The sequence below is a fragment of the Poecilia formosa genome, unplaced genomic scaffold (assembly GCF_000485575.1).
Source record: "Poecilia formosa unplaced genomic scaffold, Poecilia_formosa-5.1.2 Scaffold13, whole genome shotgun sequence".
Classification (NCBI taxonomy): Eukaryota; Metazoa; Chordata; class Actinopteri; order Cyprinodontiformes; family Poeciliidae; genus Poecilia; species Poecilia formosa.
The window spans coordinates 496,671-520,466 of NW_006799952.1; the positions used below are offsets into that span (position 1 = coordinate 496,671).

At 37.2% G+C, this 23,796-nt stretch overlaps 1 protein-coding gene and 1 long non-coding RNA gene across 4 annotated transcripts in view; both read left to right on the forward strand.

The window, feature by feature from the left end:
• Positions 1-21,890, forward strand: part of lrrc4ca (leucine rich repeat containing 4C, genome duplicate a) — a 69,880-nt gene extending 47,990 nt beyond the window's left edge. For 2 of the 3 annotated variants that reach the window (XM_016668039.1, XM_016668038.1), the window contains exons 2-3: positions 3,688-3,757; positions 17,533-21,890. In XM_016668039.1, the coding sequence (XP_016523525.1) occupies positions 17,584-19,518 (1,935 nt within the window). In that variant the 5' untranslated portion in view covers positions 3,688-3,757; positions 17,533-17,583 and the 3' untranslated portion in view covers positions 19,519-21,890. The remainder of the gene's footprint in view (positions 1-3,687; positions 3,758-17,532) is intronic. The other variant, XM_007545487.2, reaches the window with a different exon arrangement.
• The window catches only part of LOC107835552 (uncharacterized), a 23,351-nt gene continuing 532 nt past the window's right edge, over positions 978-23,796 (forward strand). Inside the window, exons 1-3 of the long non-coding RNA XR_001661341.1 lie at positions 978-1,181; positions 6,379-6,382; positions 7,767-7,774. This is a non-coding gene — a long non-coding RNA (uncharacterized LOC107835552). The remainder of the gene's footprint in view (positions 1,182-6,378; positions 6,383-7,766; positions 7,775-23,796) is intronic.

A 23,796-nucleotide genomic window follows, 5' to 3' on the forward strand; every position in this document is an offset into this window, starting at 1 on the left:
TTCATTGCAAACTTCATTGGATTTTAACTTTTTGTGCTGACACATAACCTGGAGAAAGTGGCTCCTCAGATGTCAATGTGCTCGTTACAAACTAGCATGTGTGGTCGCTGTGCAAGAGGTAGAAAGCATTTAATGCAGGGACATAGCCAGATTTTTCAGGAATCTCAAGATTATATTTATAAATATAGAATCTTTGGTGGCTCAACATTTATGTTGAAGGCTATAAAAGACTTCTGGACAAAAGAACATAAGATTTATATGATTTTTATTTAGGCTATAAAACTGGGGAGGGCAGCAGGGGAGTAAAAGTCTACTGGAGGGGGTAGTTGCCCCCTCCTTTGCCTCCTGTAGTTCTGCCCACATTGTCAGATAATGTGTTTTGTCTTGTGGAATCATGTTGATCTGGAATCCATGTGCACTGTGCAATGATTCTGTCTGTCTGTCTGCCTGTCCACCGAAAACACATACATTTACCATTAGATAATGACAAATGGCTAACAGAGCTAAGCTTATTTCACCACTTCTCCTCTGGGAGTCTATTCTCAGCATACTACAAACTACACTGCCTCTCCCCACAAAATATCCTAATTGAACAAGTGGCTGCTCACCCATTTGATTCAGCATGGTATGCTTTTCTGGTCTGATTCAGAGGGTGATGTAGTGTGACCAGCAGGTCAAAATATGTTGACTTTTTGGAGCAGAAGACACTTATATTAGTCATGATTTGTTGCAGCAATGCTCTTTGAGACAAGGATGTTATTTTTGAAAAAAAAGAGAGAAGTAGAATATGGCTTAGTTGGTCTTGACTTAATGGTTTTATGTGGATGAATGATGTTAAATTAGTAATGAGAAAACAAAACTCTTGCAGTCACGCAAAGATGTCAGTAAGACCACTGAATGATGCAAAGTCGTTTTTTATTTACTAAACTTACTGCTGGAATATATATATACTGCTCAAAAAAATAAAGGGAACACTCAAATAACACATCCTAGATCTGAATGAATGAAATATTCTCATTGAATACTTTGTTCTGTACAAAGTTGAATGTGCACAACAGCAGGTGAAATTGATTGTCAATCAGTATTGCTTCCTAAGTGGACAGTTTGATTTCACAGAAGTTTGATTTACTTGGAGTTATATTGTGTTGTTTAAGTGTTCCTTTTATTTTTTTTAGCAGTGTGTATATATATATATATATATATATATATATATATATATATATATATATATATATATTTTTTTTTTTTTTATGTAATTTTTGGGAAAAAATGCATAGGTTATATTTTGTTCTACAGAATCAATGCTACAGACTGACATTATAGAAACATATCTCACTTTATCTGCTTTTGAACTGCCAGCTGTTTTTTTGGTAATCTGCGCATTTAAGCTTTGCATAGATCTTACAGATATATTCTAAAATACTCACTTAAGAACTAAAATGATAAACATAATGATATATCACTTTGGAATATGATGACAAAAGGCATGTTTGTTTTTTTTTTTTTTTGTGTGTGTCAGAGTGTGTTTAAAGAATGAAGGTGGGGTGAAGGGGGGTGTTGCAATATTGATGCTGTTGATAGTAACAGCGGTGATAATGCTCACAACAACAGATTCTATATCCATCATCTACTTAGTAATATCAATTTATCATTTTAAAAGTGGTTTAAGCTTTACAGCTCTGCACTGTCAGCTGTAAACACTGCATGTTGTGCTGTGTTTACGATCCATTCATTTAATGACTTGCATTGCAGTTCTTCTCAGTCGCTTTGGTACATTTCTCAAATCATCCTCGACATTATTTGTGAAACAGTGTATTTCTTAAGACATTCCATACAAACAGCAAAACACTATGGACTACCCGCAAAAGCCAGCACCTTCCTCAATATCCTTGTGTCATCTCTCAAAAGCAAATATCTGCGTTAGTGAACATGCCAGTGCCACCAGTGTTACAAGTCTTTGTTTCATTGACTATGGGAAAGGCAGTGGAATTCCTTAGTCAGGTCAATATCACAGTAAACTCTTGAGGGATGTTCTACAGTAAATTACGGCTGAAGTTTTCATGATAAATATTGAATGTTGGAATTGTGGGAGACCAATGCTTAGAGAGTGAACAAGATTCACATTTATGCTTTTACTGTAATTTGTTGACAGACAAAGAAACCTTATCTGTGTATGTGTCTGGTGGTTATGTGTTTTACATCTCCTTGATGAGGAAAAAAATCCTCAGCGGGATTAAGGAATGCAGCTAAAATTCAGTTGATGGGAGATAGTCACTGAGCATTACATTTTTATTCTCAGTCGGCCACTTAATTCTTAAATATGGAAAAAAAGAGACCTATGTCACATCAGAAGTATTGTTCCCAATTCGAACACCGATTTTTTTTTTCCCCTAATGCAGACTACAAAACAGAGAGGAAATGGAAGCAGAACTCGATCTTCTACAAAGCATTTTCTCATATTTCAACCAATATTGACCTATTTATTGATACACCAACGTATGCAGTGAAAAGACAACATTAAACATTTCATGGTTGCTCAAGTTGCAGAATGCTGGTAGGCAATCAGACACTTTGGTACCCAAGATTCTGTTGAATCTGCAAATTATGGTCATTGTATCATTATTCACTGTAAAGTTCTGTATTTCTGCTTCATTGTATGAACTGTACCTTTGTTGTGATTTAACTTATGCATGGAGGAGCTTCCCTCTTAATGTCACTGGCATTCATTTTCAGCCTGAGATTATTTGAAACTCACACTTGAGTAAAATTGTTACTGCGTGACACTTCCCCTCATTTGGATGAACGTCGGTACTGCTGTGTATTTTGAGGTAATCCCAAATACACAATTCTACTGATAAAACTACTTAGGAGACCCTGAAAAAAACTTCCTGAGAGTTTTATCTAACAACCCTCGAACAATATTTTATCTTAAGTTCAACAAATGTAAATGTGGAATATTCCCCTTTTTTCATTCATTGTTGGATTTTCAGGTGCACAGCATATAGGGACTAATGCGCTTGTGGCATTCCACGGCTGTTATCCGAGTGTCATTTTAAAATAATGTGACAGTACATTTAACATTTGTGAACCCAAAAAACAAAGTTTGGTGTGATAAGCACACACATTTATATTCTGTTGTTAATCAAACACACATTTATTTGCACACTTTCTACACGGTACTGTTGTGTGGCATGAAAGATAGAAACCTTAATCTCTGTTTGCTTTCCTTCTCAATAATTTATTTACCGGAGGCCATCCTCATTGACTGTGTACCAAACTCACACTGTGCATTTATTTGTGTGTGTGTGTGTGTGTGTGTGTGTGTGTGTGTGTGTGTGTTTGTTGCAGAGCCTTACTCAAGGCTTTATAGAATTGAATATTGCATTGACCCTCAGGAATGAGGTTTTCTAGGCATCTAGGAGCATATATTGTAGTCACTCTAAGCAAAATCTCAAAGTCACTATTACAAACATCTTGAGGGAAACAGTAGTACAGAAAACATTTTTTCTCAATAAGGAGTGCATTAAAGTAGATGTATTTGCATTAGATGTATAAGTCAACTATATTTTATTTGTAATTTCTTAATCAAAAGGTGTACTTACTAAAGCCTGTGGTAAGGAAAATTAATAAAATGTTTTGTTTTCTCAAGAATGACCTATGCTTATACCTTGTTTCTTGTATTTACAGGCACGCATGTTGGACTGGAAGCTGGAATAAAAATGACTAGAAGTCAAAGTACAAGTTATTGAACTGGCAGGTATGAAGTAAGCTTGAAATGGGATTTTGGTCACCTTGACCTTCTTTCTATCATTAGTGTATTTCTATCATTCTTCCAAGCATGCAAGAATGATAGAAACAGATAAACAGATCTTAAAAAAAAAATCCACACGACATAACATAGCTCCATAATTCCTATGTAAACTGAAATTCTTGGAAAAGTACAAAATCAGGGAATGAATTATGAATGGAGCCTTTACTGTTAAAAAACAGTGCAATGCAACAATGAAAAATAAAAATCTGTAGCAGACTAAAATCTATCATCTGTCTTTAAATAGATGGTTTTAATGCATCAAACACTGTACAAATCAAAAGCACAGTGTTTTTTAGTTAAAATAAAATAAAATGTGTTCTATTTTAACAGTAAAAATTATATTATTATGCAGAACAATTATAATCTGTAATTTTTCTTTGTTTAATCCATGAAAATAGAAAAAAAAATGCTGAACTGTTTTAAGGATACTTAAAATTGCTTGACAGCCTATTAGGAAAAATAATCATCCAGGTTATTAAGAACATTAAACTGGAACAGTGCTGGCACTAAAGGATGCGCTGGGTCCTTTTAAAGTAGCATCACTTTCTTGGGCAGCTTTATGACCAGGCAGAGCAATCACTGAAGGTAACGACTCCCACTAGAAGGTTTACTTCCCAATCACCAACCCCGTAAGGGACAACAAATATTTTCTAATTACCTAACTAATGAAGTCTTGTTTTAGGGTTGCTGTTGTTTTTTTTTTGTTTTGTTTTTTTTGACCACATATTGTTGAAATATTCAATTTCAGAAATATTGATTTGTTTTCAGTCATTTTCACTATACAGAGGACGTCTGTCAGTGTAGTGTTGTTTTTGAACCATCAGAGAAGACTGCCGATGACCCATGTTTGAATTATATATGAAATATTGCACCATAAAGGACTGTATCGTCAGCAGGGTCAGTTTTTGATGTTGGCAATATGAAACTTTGTTTATTTTCAGTACTCACATTGAATTAGTGTTTGTGGGTTTTAGAACGACTTTCTAAGTCGAATTTTTCCAAAAGTCTATTTCTCTCTAAACAGAAAATAATGTTATGGGTTGACTTGACTGCATGAACAAAATCAGAAGTTATGATTCTAACTGAAACACACACACATATTTTTTTATTTTTTATTTTTTTTCAAATGTAATTTCTTTAAATTTAGCTCCACCTACACCACTTTAATCAGTTGACAAGACCTGACTACATTCATACTTGGCTCAAAAAACAGAACATGCTTGATTGTGATGGAGGTCATGTCTGCGATCTCACATGACAGCAGTCGCTTCATTTTCACTTACATCCTAATAGTCCTGTCTAGTTACCAAATACTACAGATTGATGGAGACTTTTCCCGAGTGGGAATAAGAGGTAAAATCAGGCAAAAAATAAATAAATAAATAAATCATATAATTTCAATCTGGAAAGATTCACACAGAGAAAAGCAGCAGCAATTAGAGAGTTTCATTTGACTTGAAAGTAGGTTTCTTTTGGTACTGAGACTCTGACAGAAGATGCTGTTGAGAATAAATAATTCTGTGTTTTCCTTCCATCTCTTTTAGCTAGTTGCAAAGCTAAAGCTAAAGGAAATGACATGTTAGAAAACGCCCTCAAAGCTACGGTTAGAGGATATGACACACTAGGGCAGGGGTCACCAACTCCAGTCCTCAAGGGCTACCATCCTGCAACTTTTAGATTCACCTCTGCTCCAAAATGTCTGAAATCCCTCACCAGCATTCATTTCTCTCTGCAATAGGCTGGAAACGAGCAGTTTATTTGATCCAGGTGTGTTTGAGCAGAGACGCATCTAAAAGTTACAGGATGGTAGCCCTCGAGGACTGGAGTTGGTGACCCCTGCACTAGGGAATGCCCTGTTGCTTAGAGGCTAGCAAAGAGAATTAAAAACTTTTGTTTGATGCCATTTTGTTCTCCCCGCCCTTAAGGATAGCATGAACTATGGACCAGCTGTATTTTGGTATTAATAAATGGAATTCATGAATTCTGCTCACTGACGCTTCTTCAACCTCATACATGAAGAACTTACCATGGAGAATTGCCACCAGATTGAATAGAGAGCTTAGGGTGAGGATTAGGATCTTCTTCCTCCTGGGCCCGAACACTAGTGGTGGAGGGGAGAAAGGAAAGAGAGAGAGCCTGAAGGTGCTTGGGAGGATGGGGGCGGAGACAGGGTGGAGGTGGGTAGAAGCACAGCTGGGAAGCAGGTGGATTGATGTATGATGAGCTTTATGAAGGGATTCTTGATCGATGATTGGCTGAGGAGGAGCGGGGATCTGGCGGTGATTGGCTGCGGCAGAGACAAGCAATAACGATGGAGATGAGGATAGAGAGAGTCTCCCAGCTTCAATTTGGACCACAGGCTTCATGTGTCTTCATCTCAACACGAGAGAACATGCAAACACGCAGCAAAAATAAAGTGCATATAAGTATAAGAAAGCACTATAGTCAGCCTTAAACCTGAGAGACAGGTTATCGTTTCAGTGTGGCAAAATAGAATGGAGATTCTTTAACGACAAATGCTATATTCAAAGTAAAGAAAAGTTCACACAATTAAAAAAAAAAAACAGATTTGTCTCACAGTCAGGATAAATAATTTAACTACTTCGATAAGGAGGTTACTGGATATTGGTAGCTCAATTATTGGCCAAACTGATTGATTAAAAAAGATGATGGGTTAAGCAAAACCTTGTTTTTTTCATATAGCATATAAAAAAAAGAAATATTATACAAAATAGGATGATGTATATTTCACAGGGAGCAGTATTTAGTTTTTCTACCTTCACCACAATAATTCATTCTTTTTTGTTTTTGTTTTACAGATGCACCAGGCTTTTGGTCGCATTGGAACTCTGTTGGTTTCTTGTGATGCTTTTAAGCTCACGTATAAAGGCGCTGTCTGTCAGACCTTTTAAAAAGTTAAATGCCATTCATCTTATTTGATATAACTTGCATGAATAGTTGCTTTTGTGGTTCACTAACTTCAAAGCTTCTTTTCATGTGGTTTTACTCAAATTTGATCTATGCTTTTTTCCTATCCATTCCTGTGGGGCTAGATAGGATGTCTTCATAGAAATTGATATTAGAGTGCTGCAGTGAACTCAGTTGGCCTGTTTTTATCTCTTGAAAATGTTTTTCCGTGCATTCTTTCTACACTACGGCTTTAGGATTTTTAAGAACAGTTTTGTGGGAAAGACCTGAGCTCAGCAAAAGAAAATGTGCAATATGACTAGACATTAATGGCTATGTGTCAAGCAAAGTACTTAAGTTTGTGAATAGAATACAATGTATTTTTGTAGGTTTTGGCCAAACACAATTACCTGGAACTAAGAAAAAGTCACATTTTTATGAGACGACATAACAGTTTTCGAATATTCAAAGATCCTCAGCCAGAAGAGACATTTGTTTACTGAAGACTCTTTTGGAATGTTTGTAGATTTATATGCCTTGTCATACAGTCCTCTACAAATACATGACAAAGTAAAGCATGTTTTTGTGGGAGGACTTGTTTGAACATTTGAGCTGGTTTGCAAATCCCCGTCATCATTGATGGATTACAGAAGACTGCCATCAAAGTATTTTTAACAAAAAGTTAATTTATTGTCATAAGACATTTGAGGTAGTTTGATATACTCAAAACACTCACAGGCAGAATTTAAAAAGCCTTACAAAAACTTTAATATAATCCCTATTAACACAGGTTATTTATCACTTACCAGCTGAAATTTTGCACAATGCTTTTGAAATTGGACCCTTTTTTTTTCATCTTAAAGAATTTCTTTACATTTAAAACAAGATTTAGGAGACTTATTCTGCTTTATGATCAGTTAATTTATTTTCTTTTTGTTTTGTTGTGTTAAGTATTCCTTAAGGTTTCCCCCTGCAGTTCTGGTGTTACTTATTTGGCCTTTTAAAAGCCATTACCAGTACAAGACAGTAAAATAAGTAAATAGATAAGCAAAAAGAGTACTATACTGTATATATGTATATACTGTATACTATACTGAGGCAGATTATACAGAGGACAAAATGTTGATTAGTGGGACAAAATTCTTACCAGATTGAACTGTTTGGTAGTGGACTTAGTTTCACAACAACCTTATGCAGATTTATCAAAGACATTGTTAAGCTGACATGCTAGTGCCAACACAATTAATCATTTCATGCAAAACCGTTTAAGGATATTAAGTATAGCAGATGGTCCATCTGCTTGACAATTATGCATTCTTAAGAAACACTCGATGTGGAGCTGTTCTGTTCCGTTTCTGTAATTATTCCTCAGTGAGAATTTATCTAACCCTAACCCTAACCTCCTACATTTTGTGTGACTACTCATATGTACTTCACTAGAAACCAATTCATAAATAGATTATCCTTTCTCTATTATTTTGACTGATCATTACTAGCATTCTGGTGGTTTAGAAATATCACCATGAAGTATGAACAACCGATTACTGCAATGACTACACCACAGAGCTGTAGAAGTTGAGAAACAACTGTTTCTCATAGGGAAATAATCCCACCCGTCTGTGTGAGCTCACTTGCCATTTAACCTCTGCATGATTGAGAAACCATTAAAATGATCCACACCAACCTTGACCTCAAACAGACGCCAGAGTGACAGCAGCATTACTGACAGACTCCTGCCATGACATCCTTGAGGAGTAGTTAGCAACCATTTTCTACCCACAGCTTCTCTAAAATGTTCACAGGGTGAAGATTGATTTTATCAATAGCTCTTGTCTCCTACTAGTTCTCGCTGCCAGCACACCGCTCTCCATGAAACAAGCCAAATGCCATGCACACATCTTAGGGAACTGTGCATATAATGAAAGCCCACACTTTGTATGAAAACACATGTATCAAAAATATCCATCTGCATGGCTGCATAATGTCTTCATTTTGAAATATCTTAACCTACAGCTTAATTCTTATGTATGAACTTTTCCTACATATAATAGGTACAAATTTCCATTTATATTCAAGATTTTGTCAAAACATATGCATCTTGACTTCATCTGCATGTATGAATTCAGTGCAGTTGCACACATGTACAAAAAACAACCTACATGTCCCACAACTAAAAACTCACATGCTATTTGGTGTGCAGCAGCTGATGTTATGTTTACTCTCAACAAAACACTAAGAAAAGACCACATTCAAAAATAGAGAAAAACACATCATTGTAAATAGCGAGAGACTGTATGTTTACACAGAGACGCACTGAACAAACATGTAGTGATAGCACAGAGCCCCCAAGAAGTAATGGCTGCAATGAAGCTTGCTGTAGTCACAATTAGTGTTGGTGTCATACATGATAGTGCATGACAGCATAGCCAAGCCTTTGTTTTTAGATCAGAGGATTTGAAAAGTGAAAATACAACAACCTAAAAATAAAGAGCTTAGCTGCTCAAAATACATAAAGGATAGTCATAATTACCACATTTGCATTTAAGAACATAGTAAAGAAAATTACTGAATTTAGGGATATGGTTTTTTTCTATATAATATGGTCATCAACATGTTGTGATGAAACAAATGGGTCTATTGGATACTGACAATGGATAACATTATACCCAATAAAAAATAAAGTGAAAAATACTGCTTATATCTTGACCAGCACTATTGGAAGGCAAGACAAAATTTTGTTGTCAAAGTTGATGTCTTGGAAGCAGAAGCAATGGTTTGTGCAAGGAATTGAAAAAAAAAGATTGAGAAGATCCCCGATAGAAAGTTGTGCAGAAGTATGTATCTTTCAAAGGCGGTCCAAAGGAAGAACAATGATAAACTTGTTACATGGTCAAGGACTTCCAACAAATGAGCCTCCGTAGATCACTCATTTTTATAGAGTGATATCAAAATGCACAGTGGATTACAGTTTGTTGTGTATGGGACAGCAGAGGATTCAACACACCCATGATAATCTCTGTCCACTACATAAGACCTATACATGAACATCACAACTGGTCAACTGATGAAGGTGGTTTAGTCTGAATAAAATCAGTTTCTTTTATAATATATGAGGAAGGCAAGCTTGGGAAGTTGAATAGCCTCAGGGATACCAGGAACCAAGGCTTTACCAATTTATTCAATAACTCCTTACACTTTGGGGAATCTCATTAAATCCTAATTCTTTGTTTGTGGTTTGCATTATACAGTCAAAACCACTTTACAGTCACTTGTTTCTAAAGTATGGCATTCACATGCCTGACTGGTTCTCCCTGGCAGCGGCTGATGAGGGAAGCAGCTTTCAAGGCATGTCTGACAAGGCAAGTGGAAATAAGCAAATCTGTGAGAAGAGGAACATTAACCTAAATATATAGAGCATGCTTGGGTAAACATCCAGAGGACAAACTCATCAAGCGACTGCATTATCTAGCAGGTATGCAGAAAAACAAATCTGCAAAAAGATGCGGAGTTATAACATTCTCCAGTCAGTCGGTGATATGTGGAAAAACTTGAAAAATATGTATAATGATATAGCACGATGTGTTGTACATTTGCTGTTTTTATGTGACCTGGCTGTCATGTTAAAATATTTACTAGTATTTAAAACCCTCTCATTAGAGGAGGCTAGAGATGATAATATCTGTGAACATGAGCATGTGCGACTCAAGTGCATCACTAAAGCAGCGCTGATTAGATGCACTTTTAGGGTCAAATCCATTCATTGGTTTTTAAATTATTGCTTAGGTTAATCAGATCTCTTATATGAGAGAGGAAAGTTAAATATGTAAATTAGCTAATGCAAGGCTCTTCTTCCTGCAGGTGCAGTAATTTTGTCAGGGATGACTCGTAATGTTTGTGAAGACTATTAAGGTCCCAACAACAAACACTGAACGTGTTTGAGGAACTTATAGTTAAGCTGGTTTTATTTTAGAAAAAGAGGTTTAAGAATGAATTTGTGTACTGGGGTTCTTAAACAGCAAGCATTACACACACAGAGAATCAACAACAACTTCACTGCAAACATGTTACTATAACATATTTGCCATGTTATGGTTATTGGGCTGCACTCAGCATCAGTTAGGTTCTTCATTTGGGTTGAGAATGTGTCAATGTCTTCATAAACAGCCCCTCGGATCCAACTCAGCACAGGTGGAGATTTTTGGGGGTAACAAGTGTGTTAAATACATCTCCTTAATTTAAATGAAAGCAGAAGTATGCCAGGCTAAGGGGTTTTTGAACAGCTATCAGTCTGAATGTAATTGAAAGCGTGTTACTGAATCTAAATGCTTGCACTTTACAGACCTAAAAATTGTCGAATTTGTGAACGTGGTTTTTGATTCCTCGCAAAATGTTCAAAGCAAAGATTTAGGGAAATGGCATCAGTCATCAGATTTTGACCTCGTGCTTCAGGGAGGTTTTACTGATTTGTGAGGAGTAGTAGAGCCTATATTACGCAGACGTTTTTATGGTGCATCCAGCAGAAATTCAATTTGATCAGTATCTGGCCAGTGACGCTTCTTTTTTCTCGCGTTCTTACTCAGCATTTTTGTATAGCGGGGTAGTCAATTGTCCTTGTTGGTGATTTTGTTTGACATGGGGGATGGTACTGGTCAGTAGCAGTGTTTAGGTGGGCAATACCCATATGAATGCCAGAACCATTCTGACTGTGACAATGTGATTTGTTTTGTCTACTTTACTTTTTATTTGTTTTGTGGTGATAGCATATATGTATGAGTTTGCATAAAAAAGATTGGTTCAGTATACATACTATAAGATACTGTTTTCCATCTCACAAATTGTACATGCCTAAAACTAGTTTAGAAGAAGAAAAGCAAAAAGTCCTCAATCTCTTATAGCCTTTGGTGTTTATATAATCTAGAGCATAGAATAAAAATACACAAAAGTGAAACTGACACACATACTTAAAGCTGTATCACATGTGCAAATTTCTCATTCATTAACCGTTTGGTAATAAGAACACTGACTATGCAGAAGACTGTGCAAAATATTTCTACACAATCAGACAGTGGACATGTGAATCTTCAAAGAGAAAGTTTTATTTAATTAATTCAATCTGTTTATCGTAGGTCCTGTTTATGCAGCGAGAGTGCAGAGATGGGAAAAGAGAGGGTCTGTAAAGCATGTGGTGGGTATCCCTCCCACACTGCAGTCCTGAAAGGATTCAGATTTATATTTGGAGCTGTTGCAAGATTGCTGGCATTATCAAGACGTGACCTGATTTGATTTATATCTCATTAATCTCCCTCTCTCTCCTTCTGTCTCTCTTTTTCTGCTGTATATGCCGACCTTCCTCTGTCTCAACTGTTTCATGCGTCGCGATATCCCCTCGTCTTTTTACCCTTCTTTGCTGTGCAGTGTGAGAGACAAAGATTTTGTCGCTCACTCTTTGCTGGAGAGTCAACTTTCACTTGCCGACTGAACATGAAGAAAAAAACAAAGAAAAGAAAATATGATACTTAATGACAAGCAGTAACTTCTGTAGTTAATTTGTTTGACTTTAATGCCACTCAAATTTTTCCAGCTCTCCAAAAACATTTATTTATTTTTTCTGTTTTATTTGCTCAAACACAAGCACCCATTAAAAATATCGAGCTAGTAGAAGCGTCTGTGTAGCTTGGTGTGGCCATTAATATGAATAAATTAACTAAAATTAATGGCTAATTAGCTGTATTTCCTATGGAAAATGGATATTTAGGAGAACACACACAAAGCTGATTTCCCATAAAGTTCCAAAACAATCAATGAAAGAATGAGGATTTTTGACTGTAACTGTTAGGAATCTGGGGTGTGTGTGTGTGTGGTTGTGTGTGTGTGTGTGTTTTGTGTCAGTTTCTTCCTGAATCTCAGGTTCCCACCAAAGGGTGTAATTGGATCGGAGCCGCCGATCCCGGAAGGTGTAGATGTGCAGGTGTGCTCCCACACACCTGCAAGCAATCAGGCCAATCTCCCAGTGTTTATGAGGACTGGATTGTCAGTCTCTCACTGCTTGAGTGGTAAACTAAGTCTCTGTCTCTTCTAGTGAGCTGCCTAGTGTCATGCATCAAGATTAATCTCTGTGTTTTCTCTCCTTTTAAAGCAGCTGACTCCAAGCTGCATGTCCCTAGAGCTTTTGGATATCAACCAACTTCCTCTGCCTCAGAACTACTCTACATCATTCATGACTGACAACCATTGTGCTCCTTATTTCAACCACCAATGGGCGACCTGTCCTCCTTTCTATGTTTCCATCTGAAACTCTGTGCTCAGATCACCAAAGTCCTCCATGTATAATCGCCACACAGATAATCATCCTGGAGTTCGCTCGCCTCCCCCAGGCAAAACCTCCACCATTTGTCCACGATCCATTTCAACCTCCTCCAATCACCTGTCTTCTCCTTCCTCAGAAACTTAGTCGTCATGAACTGAGACAAAATCCCTATGGAGCAAAGACCATCTACACCATTTATTTCACTGTACAATAAACCTTTTAAGTCTTACCTCCTGGGAGCATTTGTGCATGTGAGTCAGTCATTTGAGTAAGAACATGACAATACCTTCCTGAACAAAACCTGAATACACTGTTTTCAAAAGTTACGAGCTTTCCAAACCTAAGGATCTTTTCAATATCTCAAATTGAACATTTCATTATGCTCAAGCCATATTTCTTATGAAGAAGTATTAAGAAACTTGAAGGTAGGTTCTTGTTTTGCGATACTGCAGACAGCATTAAACTCATCATCATGTCCGGTTATGATTGGTGCTGTCAGCCACTGAAAGGCATAGTTGGGAGAGATTTGGAGACTTGGGTGTTGTTTAATGTGGCATGTAATGTGTTTTGTAGTTATATTATCCTTTTTCAAGGTTTCAGTTTTAAAATCATTAGAACCAGTCACAAATGCACGTTTGCTGTTGTGGTCCCAAAAGTAATGATCTGCCATAAACGGATCACCTGCCATGGGCATGACCACGGCTTATGAACTTTGTTGCTCTGCATAGCTCGCAGCAGTCACAGCTTAAAATTTTTCCAGTCAAACAATATTATCGCTAGGAAACACAAATTTGTCCGTAAAGGACTTTAACAGAGGTTTGTCATTCATTACTACATGAAACATGCCTCTTGAGTTGATTGCAATAAAGCAAAAATGTAAAAACATGTAATAAACTTAACTGAACGTATTGTCAAATTTTAATCGAAGAAACTTTGGTTTTGTATAATGTAGTTCAGATATTAAACAGGAGACGGTTTAATATCTGAACTATTTGAATATCTGGATTTTGGCTAACTGCCATTTAAGTTTGGAAACAATTGTTGGAGTGGGAGATGTTGCATATTTTTTTTTGCTATTGCTGAGAGCAGTAGCAATACCAATGGTAAAAATGTTATCACTGCTTCATTTTCAGATGTTTCTCATTAACTTTTCTGAATGTAAAAAAAAAAAAAACACTATTGAGTACTATGCTGTTTTTAATGGCTAATAGAAGTGAGTAATGTTAGCCAGATATACAGTATATTGTATATAATCAAACTATACTTTTATGCCATTTAAATGTCTCCATTATCAGTCACTCTCCTACTTATGAACCTGAAGGGGTCTGATGGCACATCTGATGGAGTAAAATGAAAACAAGCTGGTTTGCTGATGCAACTGCCCCCTCACCACATTACGCCTTAGGGTAATGTGGTGAGTTGTATTTCTAATTGGCACATTTGTAAATGTCTGTTGCTGTGGTAGTTTAGTACAAAGACAAAGGTGTCACATGCTATCTTGTCCAGCAACTCTGCTGCATATTTTAGACGTCAACAAATATGTCTTCGGAGTAAGCTGCATCAAGGTGTATTTTACTTTGTAAGTATATGGAAATTATGATATCTGCATGATAACATATGAAATTTTCAATATTTTCAGTATTTAAAAATGTTTTAAATTTTGATCCTCAATTGTCTAACTCATTTTAATCTGGGTCAGTCTTCAGCTCTCTCTGGCAGACAAAGACTAGAGAGCGACTTTTAATCTTTTTCAAAAGTTGAAAGATGTATTTTCTTTCTAATCTCATCTTGTTATCGCTTTATGCCTAAATCCATCTGTGCACTACGCAAATCCAGTGCTGTGCTTTCATTGCTGTTATACTGACATCTTGTTTTGCTTTGTAAATCGGCTTCATGTTTTCTGCGCCTCTTCTGCTGATTCATTGTTTACATCTTTTTCAATGCTCGATCTTTTGGAATAAGGGATCAAGAAACAGCAAAAACGAGAAGAGAAACATTGTTTTTCTTTTTAATTATTTTAGCAACTACAATTTTCACCAATGAAAAGTTTTTAATTTTGTATTTATAAGCATATTTGATACTACTGAACTTATATGCTAGTACTATGGCAGGTGGAAAATAAGCAACCTAAAATGAACTATATTGTTTTGTCAAGTGTAAGGTTTTACTTCTTAGCAAGTGAAATAAGTTATAATTGAAAGTAGGGGTGCTGCTGTGGGACATTTGTGGAACAAAGTGTGGTTTGGGAGGTTATGGGGTTACGGTTATGCCCAAATGGACAACAGGGGTTTGGAGGGTGGGTCTTCTCACCTGGGGTTGAAACTGTGGTCCTGACTGAACTGACGGGTCTTTGGGTTCTAAGCTGCTGATGCGGGGCTCACTTTGCTTGGCTGATCCAAGTTCTCCCAGACTGATCCCACCTTATCAAGGTGATTGACTTAGGGGTCAGTCAATATATAGCACTTGACTGTTGACTGTGGGTGGCAGAAGGTGGGGCCAGTTGGGGAGCTGGCCTCCAGTGAGAATGGTGCCTGTGCCATGGTGCTCACCCCGTCCTCTTTAACATATGCAACACCATTCTTCAGTTGGGTCTGGAGACTGGAGTTCTCAGCGACATGATGGGACAGGAGGGGGGGTAGCTGAGGGCCGGCGTTGTGCCTTGTGTCTGGGATCTTCCAGAGACGAGTCGGCCTGTCTTTCAGTCTCTATGAAGCTGCATGTTGCAAGGTTTCAACCATGTTCAACACTTTTAACTTCAGGTGACAGACTTTCTCACATGCACCCACTCAACACAAGCACTATTATTTCTACAAATATACCCTCCCACCCACCTCCAGTCACCACACGTATTCACTGACACACAAATCATCCAAATGGTTGAAGGTCATACAATTACAGGTTACTATTATATTAATATGGCCTTCCAAATTTGATACTAAATCTATTTTAATTTAATGAATTCAATCATGCAATTTGGATTCCATCTTGAGATATTTATATTGCAGAACAAATGTCCTCTGGCACACACAGGTAACTAACTTCTCCGTATGGCATACCACAAATGTGTACATCTATAAAAAAAAAAGAGGTATAATTTAAAGTGACTTTCAGTGTGGTGTGTGATCCCTGTCACATTTGTCTGCCTGCTGGAATGAAAACACTTTCTTTCTCCACCCTAGGATTTGGGTACTTTGAATTTTGTAATTGAAGAATTAATGGAGTCAGTAATCTAGCAATTAATCAGCAGTTACAGTAATAGCCTGTTCGTCCTGAAGTGGAGAGCTTTCTGTTGCAGAATCAGCAACACATTACTGAACACAGTCACAAAATAGAGCAATCCAGTGGCAGAGTTCCTTAAAAGTCTTCTACTGTACTATCAGCCCAAGCATTCCATTGAGTAATGGGAATTATGCTCTATGTTCTCATCAGCCTACCATCACATATTTGTAGTTTTACTGAAAAAAAGGCATTCCTGGGTAATATAAATCATTCTTTATTTTTATGGTCAATAAATAACTCCTTACTTTCAAGAGCAAATATGCTGGAAGAGAGAAAATCTAATGAAAAAGAGAACTACAGATTTGTTGAAGTAAAGCCTAGTGATTAAATTCCTTAAGAATAATCTCCAGTTTTCTATTTCTCTCAAAACATAAATTACTTTTGTTTCTTATCAAACTCTATGGACTTACGCAATCTTTCCTTGTCTTTCAGAAAATGGGTCCTAATTCAAAATAATAAATACAAGAATAATAAATACAAGTGACCAAATCAATTTCATTTGAACATTTCAACTTGTATCTGTATTCATATTTTTTTTTGTTAAATATCACTGCTTCAGATTTTTAATTGCAACCCTGAAGTCTTGCCTACCAGTGCCGATATTGACAAGTGTCAGAACAGCTGCTGCCACCATTATTTAGGCCTAATGTGTCAAAAATGCAATGTCTGCATTGCTTTAGGTTTTAGTTTGTGTTTATTACAACTATCATGTTAAAATATTTTTTTCTTTCAATGTAAATTTTTAAGATGTAAATTGCCTGTTTGAAGAAATTGCATTGTTATTCAAATTATCCTATGCATTTTACCATCACTTGTACATTTCTTGAAGCAGAGAATGTTAGTCGCCAGCTGGTCTTCAGTCATTTCTCAACATAAAAAAAATATGAATAAATAATTTATATAATATACATTGTTTGCACAGAATACAATGTGATCTAAAATAAATACATTTGAGTTAGGAAAACATGTGGGTTGGAGACTAAAGTGGAGCGGTAACAACATACGACTTCCAACAGTTGAGCTTATGCAAATCATTTTGAATAAAAGCTAATAGACTTACTAATATGTTCTTGATGTTGGCTTAAGCACGATTTTGCCATCTAATCATGTTTGTTATAATGAATGTAAAGCATACAAATAAAACCGATCAGGATAATCTTTAACGTGCATCATACTAAGAAAGTTATTTATTCTAATTGATTGTCTCTTTTCTGTCATTTCATTCCAGTTGGCCCACATCCTCATGAAAAAGAGTGGAAGAACAGTCAATGAATTATGAATGTTCAACAAGATGACCTCTTCCCAGCAGCAGCAGATGATGCGAGGTCCTAGGTGGAACCGGGCCTTGTCCAACCCTTTATTTGTGCTGCTTCTAGCCCTCCAGCTGCTGGTAGTGGCAGGACTGGTGCGTGCTCAAACTTGTCCTTCTGTTTGCTCCTGCAGTAACCAGTTTAGCAAGGTTATTTGCACCCGCAGAAGCTTGCGAGAAGTTCCTGATGGCATCTCTACCAACACACGCTATCTGAATCTGCAAGAAAATCTCATACAGGTGATAAAGGTGGACAGTTTCAAACATCTAAGACATTTGGAGATCCTGCAGCTGAGCAAAAACCACATACGCAAAATTGAGCTGGGGGCTTTCAATGGACTGGCAAGCCTCAATACCTTGGAGCTTTTTGATAATAGACTCACTACCATCCCAAACGGAGCATTTGAGTACTTGTCTAAGCTAAAGGAGCTCTGGCTAAGAAATAATCCAATTGAAAGCATTCCTTCTTATGCTTTCAACAGAGTTCCCTCGTTACGAAGGTTGGACCTAGGGGAACTCAAAAGGCTCTCATACATTTCAGAGGGAGCCTTTGAAGGATTGAGCAATCTGCGCTACCTAAATTTGGGAATGTGCAATTTGAAGGAAATTCCCAATCTCACTCCACTGGTCAAACTGGATGAACTTGAAATGTCTGGAAACCAGTTGTCTGTTATCCGGCCTGGTTCGTTTAAAGGGCTTATCCACCTGCAAAAGCTATGGATGATGCATGCTCAAATCCAGACTATAGAGAGGAACTCATTTGATGACCTTCAGTCACTTGTGGAGCTTAACCTTGCCCATAATAACCTAACGCTTTTGCCCCATGATCTCTTTACTCCTTTACATCATTTGGAGAGGGTGCACTTGCACCATAACCCCTGGAATTGCAACTGTGACATCCTGTGGCTAAGCTGGTGGCTTAAGGAGATGGTACCTGCTAACACCAGCTGCTGTGCCCGCTGCAGCTCACCCACCCAGTATAAGGGCCGCTACATTGGTGAGCTGGACCAGAATTACTTTCATTGTTATGCTCCCGTTATTGTGGAGCCTCCTGCAGACTTAAATGTAACAGAGGGAAGTGCTGCTGAGTTGAAATGTAGGGCCAGCTCGCTGACCTCAGTTAGCTGGATTACACCCAACGGTTCAATAATGACGCACGGTGCATACAAAGTCAGAATTTCTGTGCTAAATGACGGCACACTGAATTTCACAAATGTCACCATGCAGGACACAGGGACATACACATGTATGGTTAGTAATTCTGCAGGTAACACAACAGCCTCAGCCACACTGAATGTGTCCTCTCCAGAGAACAGCAGCTTCAGCTACTTCACCACAGTGACGGTAGAGACAATAGAAACACCTCATAACGAAGGCTTCACCACCACAGTTCAGCAGAAAGTGGGCCCCACACCCTCTGCCAGTATATGGGAAAGTCCTTCACCCACCTCTACCACAACGACAACAGTCCGAACCCCACTGTCCACACGTGCAACAGAGAAGCCCTACACAATACCTGTAACAGAGGGCTCACTCAGCGGTTTGGACGAGGTCATGAAGACGACTAAAATCATCATTGGCTGCTTCGTTGCAATCACTCTTATGGCAGCAGTAATGCTGATTATCTTCTACAAGATGCGGAAGCAGCATCACCAGCAGAATCACCATGCACCCACACGCACTATTGAGATCATCAATGTAGACGAGGACTGCGTAACCGGGGGCCCAGGCATGGAGGGCCACCTTACTCTGCCGTCTCTGGAGCATGAGCACCTCAACCACTACAATACCTACAAGACTGCCTACAACCATGCCTCAGCTATGAATTCCATACACAGCTCAGCTCATGAACCTTTGTTAATCCGGGCCACCTCAAAAGACAATGTACAAGAGACCCAAATCTAACGCTTTTGACAAACTCAGAAAACTGTTGGCATTACACAGTGGCATTACTGACAGGACAGTCTTGGCAACTGGTTTTTGAGGACTGACGCTCCAATCTGGAGCAACACGCTCGTGTTTAGCAAATCACTGGAGTGATTTTCATTCAATGACATTGGGATTTAGAATATGTCTACTGTTTCAAAAGTGTCTTTACAAAACAGAAGTTATTTATTTAAGAAAAAAAAAATATTGTGGTTGAATCGAGAAAAAAAAAATATTCGGCTTTTTTTTTCCATCTATTAATACATGTTATTTTTCCTCCTCTCATGTGAAAAAGAATGGTTTACAACTATGCTTAAACTCTTTTAGAAGACATCTGTTGGGAAAAAAAAACTATCATTACTTTTTAGCTGGTATTTTAGTATAATTACAGTTTGGATCTGAGTGGGTAATTTCATACTTTACACCTGTGAAGAAAATCTAGAGCACATTAGGGGTTTTCTCCAGCAGCGAATGAAATTATTGAATAACTTGTGGCCATCTAAAACATGGCTGTATAAAACACTTGGCAGAGCAAAAGTGTGAGTTATGAATTTTGACCACAATTCAAAGTTTTAATTGGAACTGTCACATACATTAGGCACTCTCTGTTCTGCCATGGAGTCACAGAAAGTTCTTGAAAAAGGGAAATAGATCCTACTTATGAAATCTGTTTAAAACCGAAGTTCATTACTAATGATTTTATGTTCTCTTAAATGAAATTTCATTGATCAAAAGGTCGTTCTGTCCCTAATGTGTACGCAAAATACAATTATATTTCTGATCTCAAAGTTGTCTTGACAGAAGTCCATGCCTACTTAGAGGGATCCTTTTATTGTTATTAAACTGTACCATTGATGGCATTAAGAGTTATCGCTGTTCTGAAAGTCATAGCAGCATTAATACATATTTTAGAAGCATTATTGTAATTGAACAGGATGGAAATAGTATCACTGTCCCATCTTGGCAAAATTCCCCTTGCTTGAAATGTTTCCAATGTATCCTGACCTCACATTTACCTTCTAATGCTGTGTTCCAGTGCATATTAAGGTGGCTGCTTTAAAGAGGTTCTTTATTCTTGCTGGGACCTGTTACCTCTTCTGCAGTACTGCCAGGAGTGCTGTCAGAACCAGAGTGACGAGCTGAAGAAAAAGCTTAAACCCTTTATACAGCTGTCTGACCACATTGCTTGTCATCTATGTGCCACATTTCCACATTGAGATGCTTGGCAGCCCCAGCTTCACACCCTGCCCCTGCCAACCAAAGGACTTGGCCCTGAGTGGCAAGGCTTATGCTACAAGAGGCTTTACGGTCATGCAGAATGTGTGGGATCAGGCATCAACCAGATGTTTGAGTTGCACCTGCCCTTTTTCCTTTTCCCTTAGCAACAACACAATTTACATTTTAATTGATGTGCCCATGGGCTTTGTATGGACACAGTTCTGCAGGCATTCAAATCCAGGAAGCCATTTTAAAGTCCCTACTGTGAAAATTGTGCCAACCTCCATAAATGCTGTGGTTAGACAGATGGTCCAAGATTTACTTTTAGCAAGTAAACAGGGTTTCTTTTCAGCAGTAGGATATTTTTGGTGAAAGGCATTGTTACACCGTTTGGTCATATTGAAGAAGCATGACATGTATACATTCACAGTACATTTGCAATACTACATCTGGTCACTTAGATGTTTAGAATTTTGGGTTGTATTCCAGGTAAGGAATCATGAATTTAAAAGCTTCCCCCAACTTCTGGTAATTGACAATCCCAGAATATAATAATTAATAATAATATAATTGACAGAGGAATACGGTAATAGAAATCAAAGAGTTGTCAAGAAATGCAACACTGACTTTGAAAACAATACCTGGTGTTTATATAATTGTTGTATAAAACTAATGATAAGATTCAGCGTAGAATCTGTATTTCTCAAAGGTGTGTGGAATTTGAACAGCCTATTCTGTGTTTTTGCCTAAACTATGACAAAAATATACATTTTCTTAAACAAAAAACAATTCACAGTGTTGTTGCAACAAAGTACCACTAGCTGAAACAACTGCCAGGTACACAAAAAAACTCTAACAGAAGCACCATTAAGTTTTCTTTACCAAGTTTGCTTAATTCAAGGGCATATGGCCAGACTAGAGGGAACACATATAGGATCCATGAGCAATTTGGCGGGACAATTATCCTTACAATCATATTTTTTTCACCTTCTTGGATGTTTAATTTTTTTTTCATGCTGTTAGTCTGGATTAACAAAATGTGTATTTTTATGACAAAAATACTGAACAAAACAACTCCAATGTAAATGTGAAAACTAATATCTATAAAATGTCTATCAATAAATATAAAAAAATAGCATAAAATAAATGATTGCATAAATATTCACTCCCTTCAAGTCAGTATTCGATTAAAGTCTGGGCTTTGCACCGGCCACTCCAGAACATCATCATTGTTTTCTTCAAAACACGTTTATGTAGCTTCGCTGTATGCTTCGGCCATTCACTGTCTTGCTAAAAAACAAATGTTCTGCAAAGTCGTAGTTCTCTTGCAGATGGAAACAAATTGTTCTCTAGGATTAATATTATATTTTGCTAATTTAATTTTACCTTCTACCTCTCCAAGCCTTCCAGGAGCTGCTACACAGAAGCATCCCCAATGCATGACGTCACCATGACTTCAAATGGTAATGGTGCATTTGTGGTGATGTGCAGTGTTCAACGTCTGCCAAGCAACGTATTGTCTGATGACCAAAGAGCTCCAGTGTTGTCTCATGAGAACATATAATGTTCTTTAACCATTTCTTTCAAAAGAAAGAAAGCTTGAACCTGGGCAACAGTTGTTACATGCAGAGTCAGCTGATTGTAACTCCTTCTGCGTAGTCCTGGGTGTCTTGGTGTCTTCTCCCAATGGTCTCCTTCTTGTATTATCACTCAGTTTGTGAGACTGCGAGCACCAGTTGGCTGAATTATGCCAGTCACATTAGAAGGGATAGATATTTATGCAATCTCTGATTTTATGTGACATATTTTTATTGAATTGTCATTTTGTAGAATCTGTTTTCACTTTGACATTACGTGGGCTTGTTTGTATTGTTTGTTTTTTTTCCATAAATGCCAGTTTTTTAAAATCTTGAATGGTTTGTAAAAACATTAAAAAGATGACACATCCAAGGGAGTGAATACTATTTCTCTACACTGGATCCCAATCTATGAAAAAATCTTTAAATGAGCCTTCATGAATTTTTTCTGTTGCTGCCCTCCCACAGCTCAAAGCTAATCCCCCACACCAATTAAGTATCTTTATTTATGAAGGGGCTTCAACATACTGGCAATTTTTCCACAAAAGACCCACACTGTGGTACAAACTGTTGTAGACTTTCAAGAAAGTGTTTGATTTGTTCTTAGAACCTGTATAATTTATTAAAGGTGCAACACACAGTACTTTTTTGTGGTAATTTCTGCTTTGGTAATATTACAATACAGTGGATTTTAAAAATGGGTTAACTTTATGTTTTACACATTTTTACCAGCTGGACTTCTCACCCCTTACTTTTGTAGAGTGTGGCACATTTGTATACCATAGGGTGGCAAGGGTGTCAGTCATTGTTTTGTCTAAGCTCTTAGAGGTGGAATTTAGGACTAAAATTCTCTGTTGCAGACTTTTATCTTTTTTTTTATTATTATTATTTGGAGGAAAACTGTCAGAAAATTTCAATGGTAAATCAGTTACATTTGTCGAGCTGTCCATTGTATGTAAGATATCTGAATATTTTTGGTCAGTATTGCTTTTTTAACAACTACCTTTCTTTTTGATTCTGAGAGGGAATGCTGTTTTAGTGGTAGATTTCTTAAAAAATATATATGTTTTAAGAATAAAATAAAAAAACAAGCTTTTTTATTATTATTTTGATTTTACATGTGCCAACAATCTGTTCAAAAAGTGAAAATAGAGAAATATGCTGTAACTGAATAAGAGATTGATTTTCATGTAAGCATTCTTTCATGACCTTTAAAAGATATGGAGATTGAATATAGAGACCAGAGTTTGTAGTTCATACACGAAATATGGGTAAAATAAACTATTGTTGTTTTTCTGTATTGTGTGATCCTTGTTTTCAAACACCACAGCAAAATTGTTTTAAATTGGAAAAAGCAAAGTCACATTACATCATATTGTCTTTTATCAGTTCATTAAAAATATTTAGATTTTACTTTTATAGTATGTGGTACAGTTATATTCATCATATATATATATATATA